The sequence below is a fragment of the Mus pahari genome, chromosome X, assembly GCF_900095145.1.
Source record: "Mus pahari chromosome X, PAHARI_EIJ_v1.1, whole genome shotgun sequence".
Lineage (NCBI taxonomy): Eukaryota > Metazoa > Chordata > Mammalia > Rodentia > Muridae > Mus > Mus pahari.
Window position 1 is genome coordinate 62,821,510 of NC_034613.1, and position 18,024 is coordinate 62,839,533.

The window sequence follows — 18,024 nt, forward strand, 5'->3', positions numbered from 1 at the left end:
CCCCCCCCCCCCCGCCAAGCAATGGGACAGTTAATTGGGCAGAAAAGGCATCCGTCTTGGGAGAAGGGCGGAACTTCTGTGGAGGACTTGGTTTCTCATTGGTGGAGCTAGTCAGCCTCAGAGAAAAGTGGAGAAATTCTGTTGCAGAGCTCAGCCTCTGAGGTAAAAGCAGGGCAGGGTCGGTCACATTTGGCAATGCCTTCTGAGTCAGTGTTCTTATCCTTTTGGAAGGTGTTAATTCCTTCCCCAGCGAAACCTTTCTTAAGGGCCAGGGCACAGGCAACCTTGTATATGCAGGTCTGCTGATTCTCTTTCCCCACAAAACTCATTCTGAGATGTAATTAGGCCCTGAAGGGCCCCAAAAGAGTTATGCTCACCAGGGATTGGGAGAAATAGAAAGGAGGCTGGCCACATAACTAGCCAGGTTAACCATGGAATTCTGTCACAATGCCTCAGTGCACGACCAAGAATTGGTTTTTTGGAGCTGTCTTGTGCCACCTCCTGTGAATCTCATAGCAACTGAACCCATCTCCTTCCCAACAAGTCCTACTCTCCAAGTGGTCCTGAGTGTGAGTGTAAGAATTAACAAAATTAGCAGACTTGGCTAGCCACCATGTCACAGCACTAAAGGCTACTGTTAGAGGTGTTACATTCTTCTTAAGTCAGGGGAGGTGAAAGGGAGAGAAGTAATAAAGGCCTAAGCATGTCACTTGAGAGGTGTGGCCCACCAGAAAGAGAATCTTGTTCTGCCTCAGGACTACTTGTTTCTTGGCTTCATTCAACTGGGATTCTTTCAGTTCCTAGCTCTAGTGCTTCCTGGAGTAGATAAAAGAAAGTCCTGTAGAGAAATCTGGTACATTTATGGAGGGTCTTATACACCAGGGTCTCCAGAAGCTGCTCCCAATGTGTCTGTCCAAAGCTAGGACTAGGGACTTTAGGGAACAGTGTAGTGACCACTTTTGGTGCTCACACTCAGGAGCTTCTCCAGCTGTCTCTAATCAAGGGTTATGCTTTTGCTACAGATCAACTTCTGCTGTCTGCACTCAATTTGCCTGGAACTATTTGTTGTAGGCTAGTGTTCTGCCCTTTAGGTCACTCCCTCACTATGTCAGCTAGGCCTGGGGATCTGATCTGATCTGGGTGTTGTAGAGAAAGGACACACATACTGGCTCTATTTGGGAGGACCAGGAGGCAACTATGGAGGACACTGGCCTACACTGCCCTGTCTCTGGTAATCCTTAGCAGGCACCATGACTCAAACTGGTGTCCTCTTCGTTCACCTTCCAGTTTTGGGACCCTGAACGATTCCCCTCCTATCACCCAGCTGAGTCTCCTTTCCTCTCCTTCAGGCCCCAGTTGCCAGACATGTACCTGGGCATCTGTTCCTCCATTGATTTCTATAGCCCTTACCCCACCCCCAGATGCCTGTGGCCTCTATGGGCTATTTCCCAAATCACCTGCTGCTTATCCCCTCTGTTCTACTGCCAGTCATGGCCTGGGTAAGTCCTCTAGAAGCCCAAGTTACTGGTCAGTTCCTGGTAGGGTTTAAACACTGTGACCCCACTGCTTCAGGGAGCTCTGGGGAAGGCATTGTCCCCCTTTCCTTATGGGAGTGGGTGGGTTTCTGAGCTGAGTGCCTGGGCTGTCAGGCTGACTAAGGGAGGAGAAATGGTCAGCTGGGCCTGCCCCCTTGTAGTGAGAATTTTCATTTTTTTAAAACCCCAGTTATGTTATGTGAATATGGTTTTGTTTTGTTTGTATTAGATATTTTATTTATTTACATTTCAAATGTTATCCCCTTTGCCGACATCAACCGATATGGTTTTGTTTGAATCCCAGGTATAGGATAGGGGGCTGCTTAGAATTGTCCACAGCTACTAACTGTAATTGTCTTGTTTTCTAGGAGGGGCATGATTTTTAAAGATTTATTTATTTATTTATTTTATATGTAAGTACACTGTAGCTGTCTTCAGACATTCCAGAAGAGGGAGTCAGATCTTGTTACAGATGGTTCTGAGCCAACATGTGGTTGCTGGGATTTGAACTCTGGACCTTTGGAAGAGCAGGCGGGTGCTCTTACCCACTGAGCCATCTCACCAGCCCGGGGCATGATTTTTGAAGATAGTATATATAGTATATGTTTGGGACTCTGAAGACTCTTGAGAGGGTGTAAGTACAAGAGCCCCAAGCAGGTTGTGGTGGCTGCTGCGCTCCCCATGCTGCTGCTGTTGCTGCTTTTTCTATTGCTATGGCTATCTATGGCTATGGCTGTTGGTATGGATTGCTGGATTGCTGGTTGGATACCCTAACTACAGAGATTGGTTTGCCCCAAGGAGCCTGACACTCATAATCAGCAGGAAGTAGTCTGAAGATGTCTATGCCCCCTTCCCCCTCTAACCTTCTTTCTTTCCCATCTAGTATTTGGGGGGTGGAAGGGTGGTAAATATAAAAACCTAATAAAGTCGCCCAAAAAAGTACACCTCAACCCCTGTTTTGCCCTGCCCTGAGTCCGGCCTGAACTTGCAGTCTCTGGGCCCTGCTTCCAGCTGGAGTTAACAAGCCCATTTCCCTTCTTGGTCTCACTGGGTGGGAGGACAGGCTATAGAGGGCATTTGGCCACGTGACCTTGACTTCTGTGATCTAGGCTTCTGGTGCCTGTTGGCCAACAGAGCCAGGGCATAGCATCATTTGTGGTTGCACATTTCCATGCCACTGCAGATTCTAGGCCATGTGGCCTGGCTGAGCAGTCAGCTGAGGTGGTCACAAATGTGCACCTGGCCTGCTCCTTCCTGGTAGCCTCCAAAACCTCTTGTATTTCCTGTATGGCTGGGTCTTTTCCAGAATGGAATAAATGGGGCTAGAGAGATGGCTCAGTGTTTGAGAGCATTTGCTCCTCTTCCACAAGACCCAGGATTGATTGATTCCCAGAATCCATATTATGGTGGCTCACAACCCAGACGCAGGAGATCCAATGCCCCATTCTGGCTTCTGTAGGCACTAGGCATGGATGTGATGCACAGACATATGCAAGCAGATGCTTATACACATAAAATAGTTATATTATTACTATTATTTTATTTTATTTTATTTTATTTTAGGTTTTTCGAGACAGGGTTTCTCTGTTTAGCCCTGGCTGTCCTGGAACTNACTCTGTAGACCAGACTGGCCTCGAACTCAGAAATCCTCCTGTCTCTGCCTCCCGAATGCTGGGATCAAAGGCGTGCGCCACCACGCCCGGCTGTAGTTAATTATTTTTAAAGGACCCATTTAGGATGGTAGACATACTTGTGGGTGTCATATGCCTGGCTCCTGACCAATATGGGGCACCCATCTCTTTTCCTTTTGTCTCCCTGGCCATATATCTTCCAGTTCACTGCCTGGAGCCTGTCCCACCCCCAGTCAGACATCTGCTCACCACCACCCCTACAGCCCCAGGTGTCTTAGCACCCTGTGTATGATTTAGAGGCAAGGAGGCAGGGACCCCTGCTTAACCCAACTCAGCCTTAGACAGTGACTCCCCTGAGTAACTTTGCCAGGCTCAAGAAGAGGATGTGAAGGTGAGCCTGTGTAGGCAGAATTGGTGCCAGGACTGNGTAAGAGGCTCTGGGTGATTTCGGGGCATGGGTGTCCAAGGTGCAGAATCCTAGCTATGTAGAAGGGGAAGCCGTCTCATTCCTCCTCTGTTAGAGCTGCACCCTTTGGACTTGCCTTTGCTACCTTTTGTCCCCTGTGCATGTGGACAGCTTCTGAAGGCTCCCAGAGTGCTGGCCCTTCCTCTCTATCCTGGCTATTGAACAACAATAATACCAATGGACTAAGGGAAGGACTTTTATCTAGTTGCCTCTGCCTGTCTCCTCGCCAGTGTCTTCCTTATGTGACTGGCAGATTCACAAAGTTTCTACCTTGTACCAGTGTAGCAGGTTGCAGAATTTTCCAGAGTCATGGGACTGAACTATTAGCTCAGTAATACAGTCCTTTCTTCCTTGTGTTATTTTTTTAAAAAAGATTTATTTATTATATGTAATTATACTGTAGCTGTCTTCAGACACTCCAGAAGAGGGAGTCAGATCTTGTTACAGATGGTTATGAGCCACCATGTGGTTGCTATTAGGGAACACCAACAAGCTAGCAAGGAATCTTCATGCCTTACCTACATTTTGACTGCTTGATCCTATATGGCATTCTAGGCACACAATATATCCCCCTCTGTGAAGCAAAAGATCAAGTACAAACTGTGCTACTTGGAGATCCCATGGCCTATGCTTTTTTGCCTTGTTGGTGCCCTTGCTAGTTTGGCCTTCCATCACTCCTGCCATGAAAGCTACATTCACAGGACAACGGAAGCGAAATTTTATTCCTCTTGGCTGGGAAAGAGAACTAGAAAGTGGTTGTACATAGGACTTCCACCTCCCAGAACCAAAGAAGACATGCTCTGCCACCAAATGGCTCCCTCTGCCCAAGTGAAAGCCCAGAGATAGGTGAACACAGCGCAGGGCAAGGGCAAATGCAGTGAAGAGTGGCCAGAGTGATCCAGGGAAGGGAGGGTCTAGGGCTCAGGAGAGGAAAATGGGGCTTCTTGGGGATAGGACAGGTGTGGGGATGCTCATTGCCATGGGAGCTTCTGGCTGGCACAGGTGCCAACTTAGGTAGCAGGCTCAGGGCACCATAATGCGGTATGGGCTGCCTGGGATATGCTCATCACCCCACTTGACCACCAGTGTGTACTCCCCTTTGTCCTTGAGCAGGTAAGAGACACTATAGAGGCGGCTGCCCATGTGTTTCACCAGGATCTCTTCACAGGGTGTCCTTGGGCCATGCACGCCCACCAGCAGCATGTTGTTACCTAAGGTAGGAATAGGTCTCAGTGGACTTAGATCCTTGTTTTGGCTATAATTGCTCTGAGTCCTTCTCACTATTCCACATTCTGTTCCTTGCCTGATTATTAACATTCCCAAGCAAGCATCTCATACCCCAGCCTTGTCACCCAGGCCACCAGAGGATAAATTACAGCTCTTTCAGGACATTGGTGTTTTGCCTGCATGTATATCTGTGTAAGAAGATATAGGAGGAAGGAGAAGTCACCATGAGCTGGAATCAAGGGCCCTGAGAGCTGCCCAACTGGAGTTAAGAGCAGCCCAAAGAAACATAGTAAGTGGGGGGCTGGAGAGATGGCTCCGTGGTTAAGAGCCATCTCTGCTCTTCCAGAGGTCCTGAGTTCAAATCCCAGCAACCACATGGTGGCTCACAACCATCTGTAATGAGATCTGATGCCCTCTTCTGGTGTGTCTGAAGACACCTATAGTGTATTTATTTACATATAATAAATAAATCTTTTAAAAAAGAAACATAGTAAGTAATAACTTGGGGTTATCCATAGGAAAATAAATTCTAACATAGAAAGTAGTATCTGCCAAGCTCTTGTGTTGTTTAAGGCTTACTGTAAATATAAAGATCATGTGTGTTTTTAATCTGAGAACTAATCTAAGGTGGGGTAGAAACCCTGGATAAAACAGTAGGGATTAAATAATTTCTAGAACAGATCCCATGGAACTGGAATTACAAACAGTTGTGAGCTGCCATGTGGGTGCTGTGACTTGAACCCCAATCCTCTGGAAAGAGTGGCCTTAACTGCTGAGCCACCTTTTCAGCAGCCCCACTCCAGGACATTTTCTTGAAGGGTAGAAAGGAAGGTAGCTCTAAAAGCAATGATCATACCCCTAAAGGCAGTTCCTGTACTTCCTACATGCTGACCATCCTGTTATTTATGGCTTTGTACTTCCAGAAGCTAAAAACAGGGCTACTCACCTGCTTTGCTGCAATCTACTGTGAAGTTGCTCTTCTGGCCTACATAAGCCTTGCTTAGCCCCAGGCCTTTGGCTACTACCTTGCTGACATCAGCAGGACCTGGGCCTGAGGTTGCATGCTGGGGAACTGTGGCAACTTTAGTCAGAGAGTCTACAAACACAGATGATGTCTCATGGAGGCTGTGGTTGCTTACAAGACGGGGACCTACAGAACAGAATGGGTGAGACTAAGAAGCTGCTCAAGTATCAAGGCATTGGGTGGCCACCAACAGCTTAGCCTAAGGCTCACCTGTGACCTTGGCTTTGAAGGGGCTTCCCCCAATGTGATAGGGGCCACCATACTTGATGGAGATGAGGTAGCTGCCAGGTGCCATGGGGGTATAGGTGACACGGTAGCCCTCAGGGCACTCCTGGCAATCCATCTTCACCTTGGAGGGGCCATCAATGGTAACTGAAAGGGCACCAGCTCCTGCATTGCTTGTGTTCACAATAAACTCTGCCGGGCTCCCTGGGAAAATAGAAGGTCAGGTAGAATCTATCTCACTGGCTTCCTTGCATTCAGCTACCCAGCACAGCCTTGATACTTCCACATGCTTCCTGGTGCTGGGGCTATACATTTACACTCAGAGATGTACCCACAAACCTACCTGTGACACCACCTTCCAGGCCTGCTCCATAGGCGGACACTAAGCCTGGGTCCCCTCCATGCCCAGGCTCCCCAACTCGTATCTTGAAGGGACTTCCAGGAATGTGAGTACCATTGAACTTGACATCAATCAAGTAGATGCCATTCTCTCGTGGGATGAAACGCACAGCATACTTATCTGAAATGCAGGTAAGGGATTTGGGGTACTTTTTTGTATGCAACTTGAAAATACTATCTGAAAGGAACAGCTTTGGTTAACATCCCCTTCATTTCTCTTGCCACTAGCAGGAATCCAGCTGCTCGATGGAGATCCCTCTGCTTCCAGAATTGTTCTGGGTGTTCATCCAATAACATGCATCCTGAGATCTAAGACTATCAACACCTAAAAAGTCTACTTGTAAGTCTTTTGGACTAACAAGCAAAATGCCCGCCTTGCTGTTTCCTTAAGAGTGTACTATTAATACCATGCTGCCTACAAAGTAGCAGGCTTAGAGATGGGGAGGAATCTGCTTCAAGTCATGGACCTGGGTGGGGGAAAGGGAAACTAGTGAAACTAGTGTGCTTCAATAGAATTGCCATTTCTCTAGCCTTAGGGATAGACTATCTCTCTGTCTCTGTCTGTTTTTATGTCTTTCTCATGTATGACACTGATGTAAGGTGTTCTTCCTAGTGGCCATGATGGAAAGCCATTATCTTCCTGGGTACTTATCAATCTGGGAAGTGTTTCTTAGCTGAGGAGCACAGTTTTGAATCATTACATTAACCTAGTCAACTAAGTCAAATGGTTAGATGAATAGGCAGGGATAGAGCCTCACCTTGGTCAATCTCTGTGACATAGCACTCCTCCAGAGCTCCTGAGGGGCTGTGCACCTTGGCATCAATTGCCCCCTTGGCTCCATTCAGGCTGACTGCAAAAGATGCTGGCTGGTTGACCTTTAACCCTGACTCCTAGAAGCACAGCAGATGTGGTTAGACAGGATGTATAGAGCCAGGGAAAATGGGAGAGCAGGAGACCCACGAGTCACTTACCCATCTGGTGTCCAATATGGTTTAAAGAGGGAGAGCCATTGATCTGTGAGGGCAGCAAGCCACAGGCATACCCCCAACCTCCTTTCCCTTAAACATGTTCTCCACAATCACACACCCAGGTAGCAAAAAGGCAAGGTAGCCCCACCCTGTAGGTAGCACTCAGCTCTAACAGGCTGTCCCTCTTTAAACCTCAGCCCTGGTGCTCAATGGGCACAGGCTTCTGTTCAAAGCCTTTAGACCTGAGACACGAGAAAAACTCCACGCGGTGGGCAGGGTACTTCCTGCCAACCTCAAGCGTGGGCTGTACCCAGCCAGAGCAGAAGCCTACCATCCAGAATTATTTCTGCGTAGGCACTCAGCCCAGGGCCAAGGCCTGCTTGCCATGGTGACTCTGGTCTGGCCAGGCCCAGGAGCCCCAGATGGGCAGTTTCTCTCAGTGCCTCACCTGAAGACTAGAAACAGTAAGGCGGCGGGCGTCACCAGAAGGAGAAGCCACAGGTACCACGAAAGGGCTATCAGGTATGTGCTCCTCGTTGAACTTGACTGAGACCTCATAGTCACCTGGACAGGAAGAGAACATAAGGCTGTACTGGAGGTGCCACATATTCCCAAAGGCTAGCCTAGGAAAGGCCTCTTGCCTCCCACAGTCCCCTTGGTTGTCCCTGGAACCTCAAGATGGAGAATAAGACCCAAGTGGAGACTATGTAACACCTGGGTTCAACATACCCACACTCAGGTCCTACCTTTCCCTACCCCAGCCATTTCTGTTCCCAATACCTGGCTCCTGAACTACGTAGGCCACACCACAGGAGCCATCCTTTCGGTCCTCGAAAGAGATCTCAGCTTTGCTGGGGCCTTCAACAGCAATGGCCAAGCCTCCAGCGCCAGCTTCCCTAGTCCAAATGCCGAACTCCGCTGTGGGAAAGCAGTGTGTGCTCATGGAGCAGAGGACTGGTTCCCAGCCTCAGCCAAGTCTAAGCAAAGCCAAGATCAACATGCCTGATGGCTACTTCCTACAAACACCCACCTAGGTCCACCTAGGATAGCAAGAATTAGACAAATACACCTACCTGGCACTCCAGCTTCAGCCCTCTCTAGGCCAGGGCCTCCAGCACGAACCTTGTGAGCACCCCCTTCCCCCAGAGGCCCCACAGTGAACTGGAAGGGGCTCCCAGGTACATGCTGGCCCTTGTACTTGACACTGACTGTATGCATTCCCATCTCAGCAGGCACAAATCGGATACAGTAAGTCTGGTTCTCTCCTTCTACGATCTCTGCCTCATGGGTCTTGCCTGATGGGCTGGTCACCTGGGCTGTCATATCTTGGATGCTAATTTCTACAAGTAGAAGATAGCTTGGTGAGCAGGGAGGGCCCTGTCTCTCTACTTATGCTTAGGGTTGCCCCAGGAACCCTCCTGATCTTTTCCCTACCAGGAATCTTCAGGCTGAGGTCACAGTGACTGCCAACATTGGCCACAGAAGGGGCACGTCGCCTGCGTGTGATACTTTCTTTCACTCGGCCCTCACCTGTCACCTTCACAGAAAAGGGACTGCCTGAAGGAAAAAAAGTACAATCCATACTATGCACAAGTTACAGGTGGGCACTGAGGTGTGTGACCAGGAATGCTGTCAAACCACAGATAAGGAATATGGCTGCCACACTCACCAGGCACATGCTGGTCAGCAAATTTGATGTTTATAATGTAGTTTCCAGGCTCTGTGGGACAGTAGGTGACCCTGCATGTGCCATCCTCCAGATCCTCTGTGTTGATGTCTACTTTGCTAGGGCCCTCAATGGACAGACTAAGCCCACCATAGCCTGGGAAATAGATAGCAGCTATAAGCCAGAATGCCAAGGAAAGCTAGCTGTATTGCCCCAACTTGCAGACCACCACTGCCTACCTGCATCTCTGGTATCAATAATAAACTCTGCAGGCTCAAAGGTATGACCTTCATGGAGACCTTGACCAGAGACCCTCACACGGCTGGCATCACCTATCTCCGACTGGCTGATCACTACTGGGATGGGACTGCTTGCCACATGCTGGCCATTCTTCTTCACATGTACCAGGTGCTCCCCTGTCTCCTTGGGCACGAAGGAAATCCCTAGGCACAGGATAGGGCTATCAACAAGATGTGGGCCCACAGTCTTCTTCCTTGCTCTCTTTGTTTGAAGACAGGGTATTACAGGCTAAAATGACTTTAACTCGTTATGTAGCCAATGATTGGTTCTCCTGATTTTCCTACCTCCACCTCCCAAGTATTAGGACTATAGGCAGTCACCACACCTGGCTTTCCCTCCTTCACAGAAACTTTTTTTTTTTAAAGATTTATTTATTATATGTAAGTACACTGTAGTTGTCTTCAGACACTCCAGAAGAGGGACTCAGATCTCGTTACAGATGGTTATGAGCCACCATGTGGTTGCTGGGATTTGAACTCCGGACCTTCAGAAGAGCAGTCGGGTGCTCTTACCCACTGAGCCATCTCACCAGCCCTCACAGAAACTTTTGCTCCCTCTTAACCTCTTACCCACGTGGCCATTTCGCAAACGTTTCAGCAGACAGGGTTCCTCTCGACCTGAAGGTGGCACCACAGTGGCTGTGAGTAGGCTAAGGTCTGTTTCTGAGATATTGATGGGGATATCAGCAGCAGAACCCACCTTTAGGTGGGACATACGCATGGAATCGTCACCTGGTAAGGGTGCAAGCCATCAGCCACTATAGATCCAGCCCAAAAAGACTGTGTCCCCATTCCACCTGTTCCTGTCATTACTCCCGATGTTCCCTACCTGTTACTCTGGCAGTAAAGGGACTGCCTGGGATGTGTTGATCATTGTACTTAACTAGGATGCTATAGTCACCAGGCAATACAGGCAGGTAAGAGACACTGCATGTTCCATCCTGGTTGTCAGTGCAACTGATTTCTGCTTTAGATGGACCCTCAATGGCCAGAGACAAGCCCCCTGAAAAATATCACAGATAAGAGTGAAAACTGTGCCCAGAGACAGATTGCTGAACCTTTGTGGGTGAGTTGACTTGATGGCTCAGCAGAGGCATGAAGGTAAGGTAGAAAACTCCATTCAGGATCATCTCCCACATACAGTTCTCAGCCAATGGAGGATAACTTGGGCAGGTCAAACCTAGAGCTTCTCCTTACCCTCTCCTGCATCCTTGGTGTTGACAGTGAAGGTGGCAGGTTTGTTGACCACTCCATGGGTAAGGCCAGGACCATAAGCAGTGATGTGGCCACAGTTGACGTAATCAACATAGAACTGCAGAGGGCTTCCTGAGGCCAGAATAGAAGCCACATGGAATACCAGCCTCATTCATGTGTTAGTCATTTTGGTTCTGTTCTTGAAACAGGGTCTTTATGTTTCTCTAGCTGGTTTTGAACTTACTATGAAGCTAAGGATGAACTTAAACCTCTGATCCTTCTGCCTCGAGGACTATGATTACAGGCATGTGCCATGATACCTAGTTTATTCAGAGCCTAGTTTATGCTAGGCTCTACTAACTGACCTATAACGCAGCCCTAGCCTGTTCTTCCTGAGATAATAGCAACACGGGCCTAGGATGGAGTGGACAAGAGGCAATACACCCACCTGGGATATGCATATTGTCATAGCGAATGTCCATTTCATGCAGGCCAGCTTCACTGGGTGAGTAGCGTACAGTAACAGTGCCATCTTTGTTATCAGTAATGGAAGGCTGGGCCACCTTGCCTGAGGGCATTCGAACTTCCCCTACAGAGCAGTGGTTTCAATGTCAGGCCAGGAGATTGGAACACCCTGGCCATCACTGGTTTCCAAGTTCCTTCCTATCTCTCACTCACCAGTGATCTCTCCCTTCTTGATAGTGAAGGGGATGACAAGATCAAAGGGCCTCAGGCTGGTCACATCCAGCCCATTAACGCCCACCATGGGCCTCTCTGGAATCTGCAATAGAGACAGAAGAATCAGGTGAGGGGCTATGAGAAGATATGGGGTTTCTTGGGGCCACATGAGACATCCAGGTGGCCAGCTCCAAGTGTCCCTATGGGTTAGACAAATTGAATAATAGACCAGCCAGGCCTTACCCAGGTTTGCTGGCTACCCTGAGGATAGGTATACTGTGGAGCCAGCTGCTGAGACCTTAATGGGGTCTGCACTGTTGGTTGGTCCCCAGCCAAAGCCTGTGGGGCAAAGCGAGAGGGTTGGAGACTGTTGTCACAAAGGGACCTGGAAGGACAGGCTAGGACTTTCCCAGATCTCCCTGCCCACCCATCCTTAGCCTCTTCTCACTGTAACTTGGAAGGGGCTGTTGGGCACATGCTCGCCACCGAAGCGCACACAGATGACATATTTGCCCGGTTGGGGGGCTGTGTAGAAGATGTCAAAGGTGCCATCTTCATTCTCCACCACGTCCACATCTACCTCTGAGCCATCAGGTGTGCACACAGTACAAGTCACTTTGCCTTTGCCTGCTGCTTTTGTGTCCACAGTAATCACTGTCTCCTCCCCAATCTGGATGGTGGGGCCAATGCCAGCACCTGGTAAAGTAGAGTGAATCCCCAGAGGGAAGCCAGCAGGTGAGCCTAACATTTTGGCTACCCCCATCAGCTTGCCACCCATCCAGGCCTCTTACTGCTACAACCAAGCACAGCCAGCCCCAATTTCTAGCCCAACCCATACCCCAAGCTACGATGGTGAGTGGTTTCTCAGAAGGCAGGAAGGATTCTCCTGACCACCTCAAGCCCCTTTATGAGAGAAGACCAACAGGTGGTACCCAGGTACCTGGGAAGACAAGTAAGGGACTATCCAATCCCAGCACAAGCATTTACTGCTACCTCCTCTGCCAACTCAGCCTCAGCTGGTATCATGGCCTATACTAACTAATACCAGCACTCTGGCCAGGCCCATGGCTACCTGCACCCGTGGTCTGGTCCTGGGCCCCAATGCTATATGTGGATGAAGTGAGGCAGAATCCTGCTGCAGTGTGGGGGATGTGAAACTTTCCTCCCTACCCAACCCCGAGGCCTGAAGGTGAAACTGGAGTCTCCTGACAACTGAGAACGCATGCTCAACCAGAGGCTTGCAATGAGAGGCAGCATAGCACAGCCTGGCACAGGTAAGAGCAAGCAGCAGGGAAGTAGAAGGGTTAGCAGTGCATCACAGCAGGCCTGTCAAAGCAGTGGAAGCACCCAAGGAACAGGAGACAGGAGTCCCAAGCCACCACTGCAGGGTTGCAAGGGTAGAGCATCTGAGCAGCCTCTAGGGCCCCATAGTGCCCAAGAAAAGAGAAAGGACAGTGATGTTACGATCTGGGGCTCAGCTGTGGAGGCTTGGGAGCTGTGGATTGTAAGGCCTGGCAGCCAGAGCACCCCTGCAGCCCAGCCTCCCACAAGGAAAGCAGCTAGGAACACCAAACTTATATGAGGACCAAGTTTAAGGGGCCCCCTTGCCAGCCTGCCACCAAGCCCCCTTTTTGACCTTGTTCTCACACTGGCTACATGAGACTCAGATAGCAACTTCAGCTATTATCCTAGCTGCCTGCTGCCCATGCTGCCATGAGCTCCCTTTATGCCTGCCCTGTATAATCTAGCTAATCATTTGGGCCTTCTGAAAGCTACTTGATTTCTCATTTCTGTACCCAAGCTCCAGGTGATCAGCAAGTCTTGACCATAGCATCCTCAAAGTACACCTGCTAATTGGGCTACTGCTTAATGTCCCAATAGCCACTGACCGGGCCCAAGACAACCTTCTGGCTTACCCAAAGATGATTTAAGTTCCCTGGCTGGGTGCCCTGACTCCATTCCACACATAATGGCCAAGAAAATTGAGGTCACTCCAAGTTCCTGGCCTAATTCTGTCCTCCCTTATGCACACATATATGCCATCTCCAACCCCATAAGCTATTCTACAAAATAATCTAGCCTCTACCACAAAAACCTAACTATCTTAAATCCTGTCCTTGACCATCTACCCAAATGCCTGTCTGACAGCCTTCAGAAGTCCGCAAGTAGTTGTAGCCTCATATCAGTATCCCTAGGATATCTTTGTCTTAGGGCAGCCAAACCTGCCTGATAGGGACTGTCTAACATCATTGCTGGGGGAATGGGAAGAAAGAAGGAAAAAAGATTGGTCGCAGAATGCACTTTGGAGCTCTGAGGCTGGGCCAGGCCCTGCCATGCTGGCCACCCAAGCAGTTGACACTGGCACTACTGTACCACCACCCAGCCCCACCCACTCATGCACCTCCCCCAGCCCAGGACACAGAGGCCCCTGGGAGGCAGGGATGGAAGTCTGTGGATCTGACAAGGGCTAGACTCCCAGTGGGTGGAGGAAACCACCTTGTCCTCTGAGCCCATGCAGGAGCCCTTGTGAGAAGGAAGCTTCCCTGGGGTGCCAAGATCCCCAGACCCCAAAATCCCCGTTGAGGTGCCTCCTAGGATATACTTCACCCCAAAGCTCTCAGCTGCAACCCAAGTTCTCAGATGGGGAAATGGAGGCCCAGAGAGGAGAGAACCAGAGCACTCATGCTTAGCTCCAGAAACCTCCCTGGGCCCTGACCCTCCAGCCCACGGCCTTGTCTTCACAGCCTCCCCAACTCTGTCCTTGCCTAGAGCTGCAGCTGGAACTGTCCTGGGAATGAATTAGCAATGAAGAGGAAAGGAAACTGCCTCTCTGGGCAGTAGGGGCATTGGGAGTGGCCCCAGCAAGCAGCTTACCTAGCCCGTGACCTCCGATTGACACTGAGGTGAGAGGGCAGAGAGCAAGGAGAAAGGTCAGGTGAGTCACTCAAGGGGGCGGCCCCCACTCCCACACGCCGCCCCAAGCAGTGAGCCCTTGCACATAGGCACACCCAAGCCCCGTGCCAAGCAACACCATGGCCAATGGTGGGTGGGCTCACCTGTGACTGTGCACTTGCTGGCATCCCCAGTGGGTACAGCCCGGACACGGTATGGGGAAAAGGGGATCTCATCACCACCATACTTGATAAGGATTGTGTACCGGCCTGTCACATCTGGCACATAAGCCACTGTGTATGTGCCATCATGATTATCTTGAATGTGTGTCTTCTTGGGCTTGCCTTCAGGATCCTGTATGGCAAAGCAAAGGTGAGGAGGTTGGTCCAAGCCCAGTAAGACCTGGACTATCTCAGGCCATAAAAACACCAAGTACTGGTATAACAGGAAAATAGCTTCAAGACCCCCCCCATGGCCCCTGTGGCTGCCTGTCTGTGGTAGAGACCAGAACAGAAGCTCCCCAAACATCCAGCGTTCTCTGACATGATAAGATCAGAGAGCAGTTTGGTGCCCAGACTCAGCCCTATGCCTATCCTAGGGGCACTAGGAGCTTACATGAAAGATCTCAGTGTTGCAACATTATACCTGTCCTGTGAGAATACTGCATGTGGGGAATCTGAAGCACTACAGGTTTTGGTACCATGCTTTTTTTTTTTTTTTTTTTTTTTTTTTTTTTTTTTTTTTTTTTTTCGAGACAGGGTTTCTCCGTACAGCCCTGGCTGTCCTGGAACTCACTCTGTAGACCAGGCTGGCCTCGAACTTAGAAATCTGCCTGCCTCTGCCTCCTGAGTACTGGGATTAAAGGCATGCGCCACCACGCCCGGCTGGTACCATGCTTAATAGCAATGAATGTGTGTTTGGGGAAGCTTGTTTCTTTCAACTTGAAGAAAATTGCTACACATCCTAATGTTACATTAACAGACCAGAAGCAGAGGCCCTGTCCTTAGAGTACAGCTCCAAGCAGACTAGTTAGCAAAACTGAGCTGCCTGCCTATCTGTAGCCCTACATTCCAGCTACTCAGAGCTGGTTCCTTGCCTCTCCTCCCTACAGACCAGGAAGCCAGGAAGCTCACCGTAATCTGGACAGCCAACAGACCCTCCCCAGCATCCTTGGCATCAATGGTGAACTCCACAGGCAGGCTAGCAGGTACACCAGTGGTGTTGAGTCCAGGTCCACTGGCCTTCACCTTACTGGCATCATGTGTGGGCAGCACCTTGACCTTGAAGGGGCTGTGAAATTAGGGTGTTATAAACCATCAGACAAGCTTAAGTACGTAGCCTGCCCCCAACAAGCAAGTGAACTCTGCTTCTTACCTCCGTGGCACTTCTTCTTCACCATACAGCACAGAAATGCTATAGGACCCTTCTCGGCTGGGCACATAGTTGACAGTCTGCGTACCATCAGCATTGTCCACTACATCCACTGGCTCCACCAGGCCTAGCCCCAGTCCCAAGGACAGAACATTAAGTTGGCTCTTTGTACCCACTCCCAACTCCCTCTCCCTGAAGGACTAAGGCTAGACCCAAAGACTAGACCTTAAGTTTTTAACTACCCAATTCCAGGAATTCCTTAGGCCCTCCCTCTTGCCAGATCTATTCAGTAACCAAGTCCCATCCATCATACCTTCTCTAGGATTCTGCCTGGTTTTATGGTTACCTGAAACCCTTCTACTATGTGCTAGTCCACATGATACTAGGCCTAAAAAAATTATGTTTTCATAACTCCCTGTTACCAGTATGTGAAGTCTCACCTTTTGGCCCCTGCACTTTGACCTGTAGTGGGGCAACTCCAGCTTTGCTTGTGTCCACCTGAAAGGACTGAGGGAGGTTGGCACGGACCATGCCTGGGCTTAGGCCAGGTCCAGAACACTTGACTTTAGATGCATCTGTCACATCATGTACAGGGACCTTGAAGGGACTACCTGGGGGTTGATACAGAAGGATAATAGCTATGTAAGACACCGTGAATATAGCAGAGAGTCCTAGTTCTATCCTTGTCATCATCTCCTCACCTGGCACTTGGTGACCACCATAAGTGACATTAAGGCTATAGGTTCCAGCTTCATAGGGGATGTATTCTACCGAGCAGCTGCCATCTTTATTATCCATACAAGACATCTTGGCCTCTGAGGGACCCTCAACAGCCAAGCCCAGGCCACCTGTGCCAGCTCCCCTGGTACAAACAGACAGTCTGTCATTACTTGGGGTCCCCAAGCACACTGCTTGCCCTTGCATCTTCAGTGTCTCACTCACCTAGTCTCTACTGTGAACTTGTTGGGTTTGTTGGTGGTACCACTTTGGATGCCTGGCCCATGGACACGCACCCGGGAGGGGTCACAGCCCTCTGTTACAGGTACCTGGAAGGGGCTGCTAGGCACGGGGCTGCCATCATAAGTCACATCCACAGAGTGTACTCCTGGAGGACAGGGCAGGTCAGGAATAAGTAGGTTTCTCCACTTACTCCCTGCTCTGCCTAAGGTACCCCCAGCACATTCATACCCTCCTCATATGGAGTGTATTCCACTTTGTATGTGCCATCACCACAGTCTTGCACATAGGTATCTGTCAAATTGCCTGAGGGGTTGGCCACACGAGCCTTGACATGTGGCCCTCCAGTCTGTGTAAGAGCCCGGGCATCCACACTGAACTCAGTGGTTGCCTCTCGGAAGACACCTGGAAAAGGCCATAGTGAGAAGGCTGTAGCTATAAGACTCTTTGCACCCTGTAACTGCTAGCCAACCCCCCTACAGTGGGCCTCCTTACCTTGACCTTCAATCCCAGGCCCATAGCACTGTACACCTGAGGTATCTACAGCAGGTTCCACCTGTAGCTTGCTGGGGAAGTTGGGCACAGGCTGGCCACCATACTTGATGGTAACAGTGTAAGCCCCAGGACAGAGAGGAATATAGGTAATGGTGTGTGTGCCATCACCATGGTCTTGAATGTATACTTCAGCTGGCAGTCCTGCCTCAGAGCAGATCTCAATCGTCAACTCAGCACTGCCAGCACTTGAACAGTCCACTTGGAACTGCCCTACCTCACCAGCAGTAGCCCGCTCCAGCCCAGGGCCTGAGCACTTCACCTTGGATGCATCAAAACAAGGAACCACATGGGCCTTGAATGGGGATCCAGGAATGTGGGTGTCAGCAAAAAGGATGTTGATGTTGTAGTCCCCAGGCTCAGTGGGTACATAAGACACAGAACATGTACCATCACCGTTGTCTAGGCACTCAAGCTGTGCTTCACAGGGGCCTTCCACTGTCAGGCCCAGGCCACCAGTGCCAGCACCCTTTGTATCAATGGTGAAGCGGGCAGGGGAGCCTGCATTGCCCCCCTGTAGCCCTGGTCCAAACGCCTTCACCTGAGGGAAGGAAGAAATCAGAAGCATCTATTAGCCCAACCTTTCATCTGTCCCCTTTTGCCCTAGGTTTCTTCCTTACCCAGAGAGATGAAAGGAATAGGCTGCCTAATAGATCACCTACTCATCAATCATAAAGACAGTAATGATAAAGGTTCAGGAAAAATCTAAAGAAGATAGGGGGCCCTAAGAAAGGAAAATGGGCCAGTCATGATGGTGCATGCCTTTAATCCCAGCACTCAGGAAGTAGCAACAGCCAGATAGATCTCTGAGTTCAAGGCCTACCAGGTCTATAGAGTGAGTTCCAAGATACCCAGGGCTGAAAGGAAGGAAGGAAGGAAGGATTGATCCTCACCTTACAACCTCAAAAGAAAGAAAGAAGGGGGGAAGGAAGGGGAGGG

General features: G+C 49.8%; 1 protein-coding gene across 2 annotated transcripts in view; it reads right to left on the bottom strand.

Moving 5' to 3' along the window:
* Window positions 1-4,326: 4,326 nt before the first annotated feature.
* Window positions 4,327-18,024, bottom strand: part of Flna (filamin A) — a 26,997-nt gene continuing 13,299 nt past the window's right edge. Inside the window, exons 22-48 of one of the 2 annotated variants that reach the window (XM_021188589.2) lie at window positions 17,029-17,626; window positions 16,765-16,938; window positions 16,519-16,681; window positions 16,278-16,438; window positions 16,017-16,187; window positions 15,580-15,703; window positions 15,339-15,495; window positions 14,370-14,559; window positions 14,188-14,211; window positions 11,762-12,009; window positions 11,557-11,652; window positions 11,314-11,416; window positions 11,084-11,224; window positions 10,639-10,767; window positions 10,271-10,444; window positions 10,012-10,173; window positions 9,382-9,585; window positions 9,146-9,298; window positions 8,911-9,033; window positions 8,550-8,816; window positions 8,257-8,394; window positions 7,925-8,040; window positions 7,266-7,398; window positions 6,452-6,628; window positions 6,094-6,312; window positions 5,806-6,009; window positions 4,327-4,843 (exon numbers count right to left, since the gene is read on the bottom strand). In XM_021188589.2, coding sequence (XP_021044248.1) covers window positions 4,656-4,843; window positions 5,806-6,009; window positions 6,094-6,312; window positions 6,452-6,628; window positions 7,266-7,398; window positions 7,925-8,040; window positions 8,257-8,394; window positions 8,550-8,816; window positions 8,911-9,033; window positions 9,146-9,298; window positions 9,382-9,585; window positions 10,012-10,173; window positions 10,271-10,444; window positions 10,639-10,767; window positions 11,084-11,224; window positions 11,314-11,416; window positions 11,557-11,652; window positions 11,762-12,009; window positions 14,188-14,211; window positions 14,370-14,559; window positions 15,339-15,495; window positions 15,580-15,703; window positions 16,017-16,187; window positions 16,278-16,438; window positions 16,519-16,681; window positions 16,765-16,938; window positions 17,029-17,626 — 4,737 coding nt within the window. In that variant the 3' untranslated portion in view covers window positions 4,327-4,655. The remainder of the gene's footprint in view (window positions 4,844-5,805; window positions 6,010-6,093; window positions 6,313-6,451; window positions 6,629-7,265; window positions 7,399-7,924; window positions 8,041-8,256; window positions 8,395-8,549; window positions 8,817-8,910; window positions 9,034-9,145; window positions 9,299-9,381; window positions 9,586-10,011; window positions 10,174-10,270; window positions 10,445-10,638; window positions 10,768-11,083; window positions 11,225-11,313; window positions 11,417-11,556; window positions 11,653-11,761; window positions 12,010-14,187; window positions 14,212-14,369; window positions 14,560-15,338; window positions 15,496-15,579; window positions 15,704-16,016; window positions 16,188-16,277; window positions 16,439-16,518; window positions 16,682-16,764; window positions 16,939-17,028; window positions 17,627-18,024) is intronic. The other variant, XM_029534255.1, reaches the window with a different exon arrangement.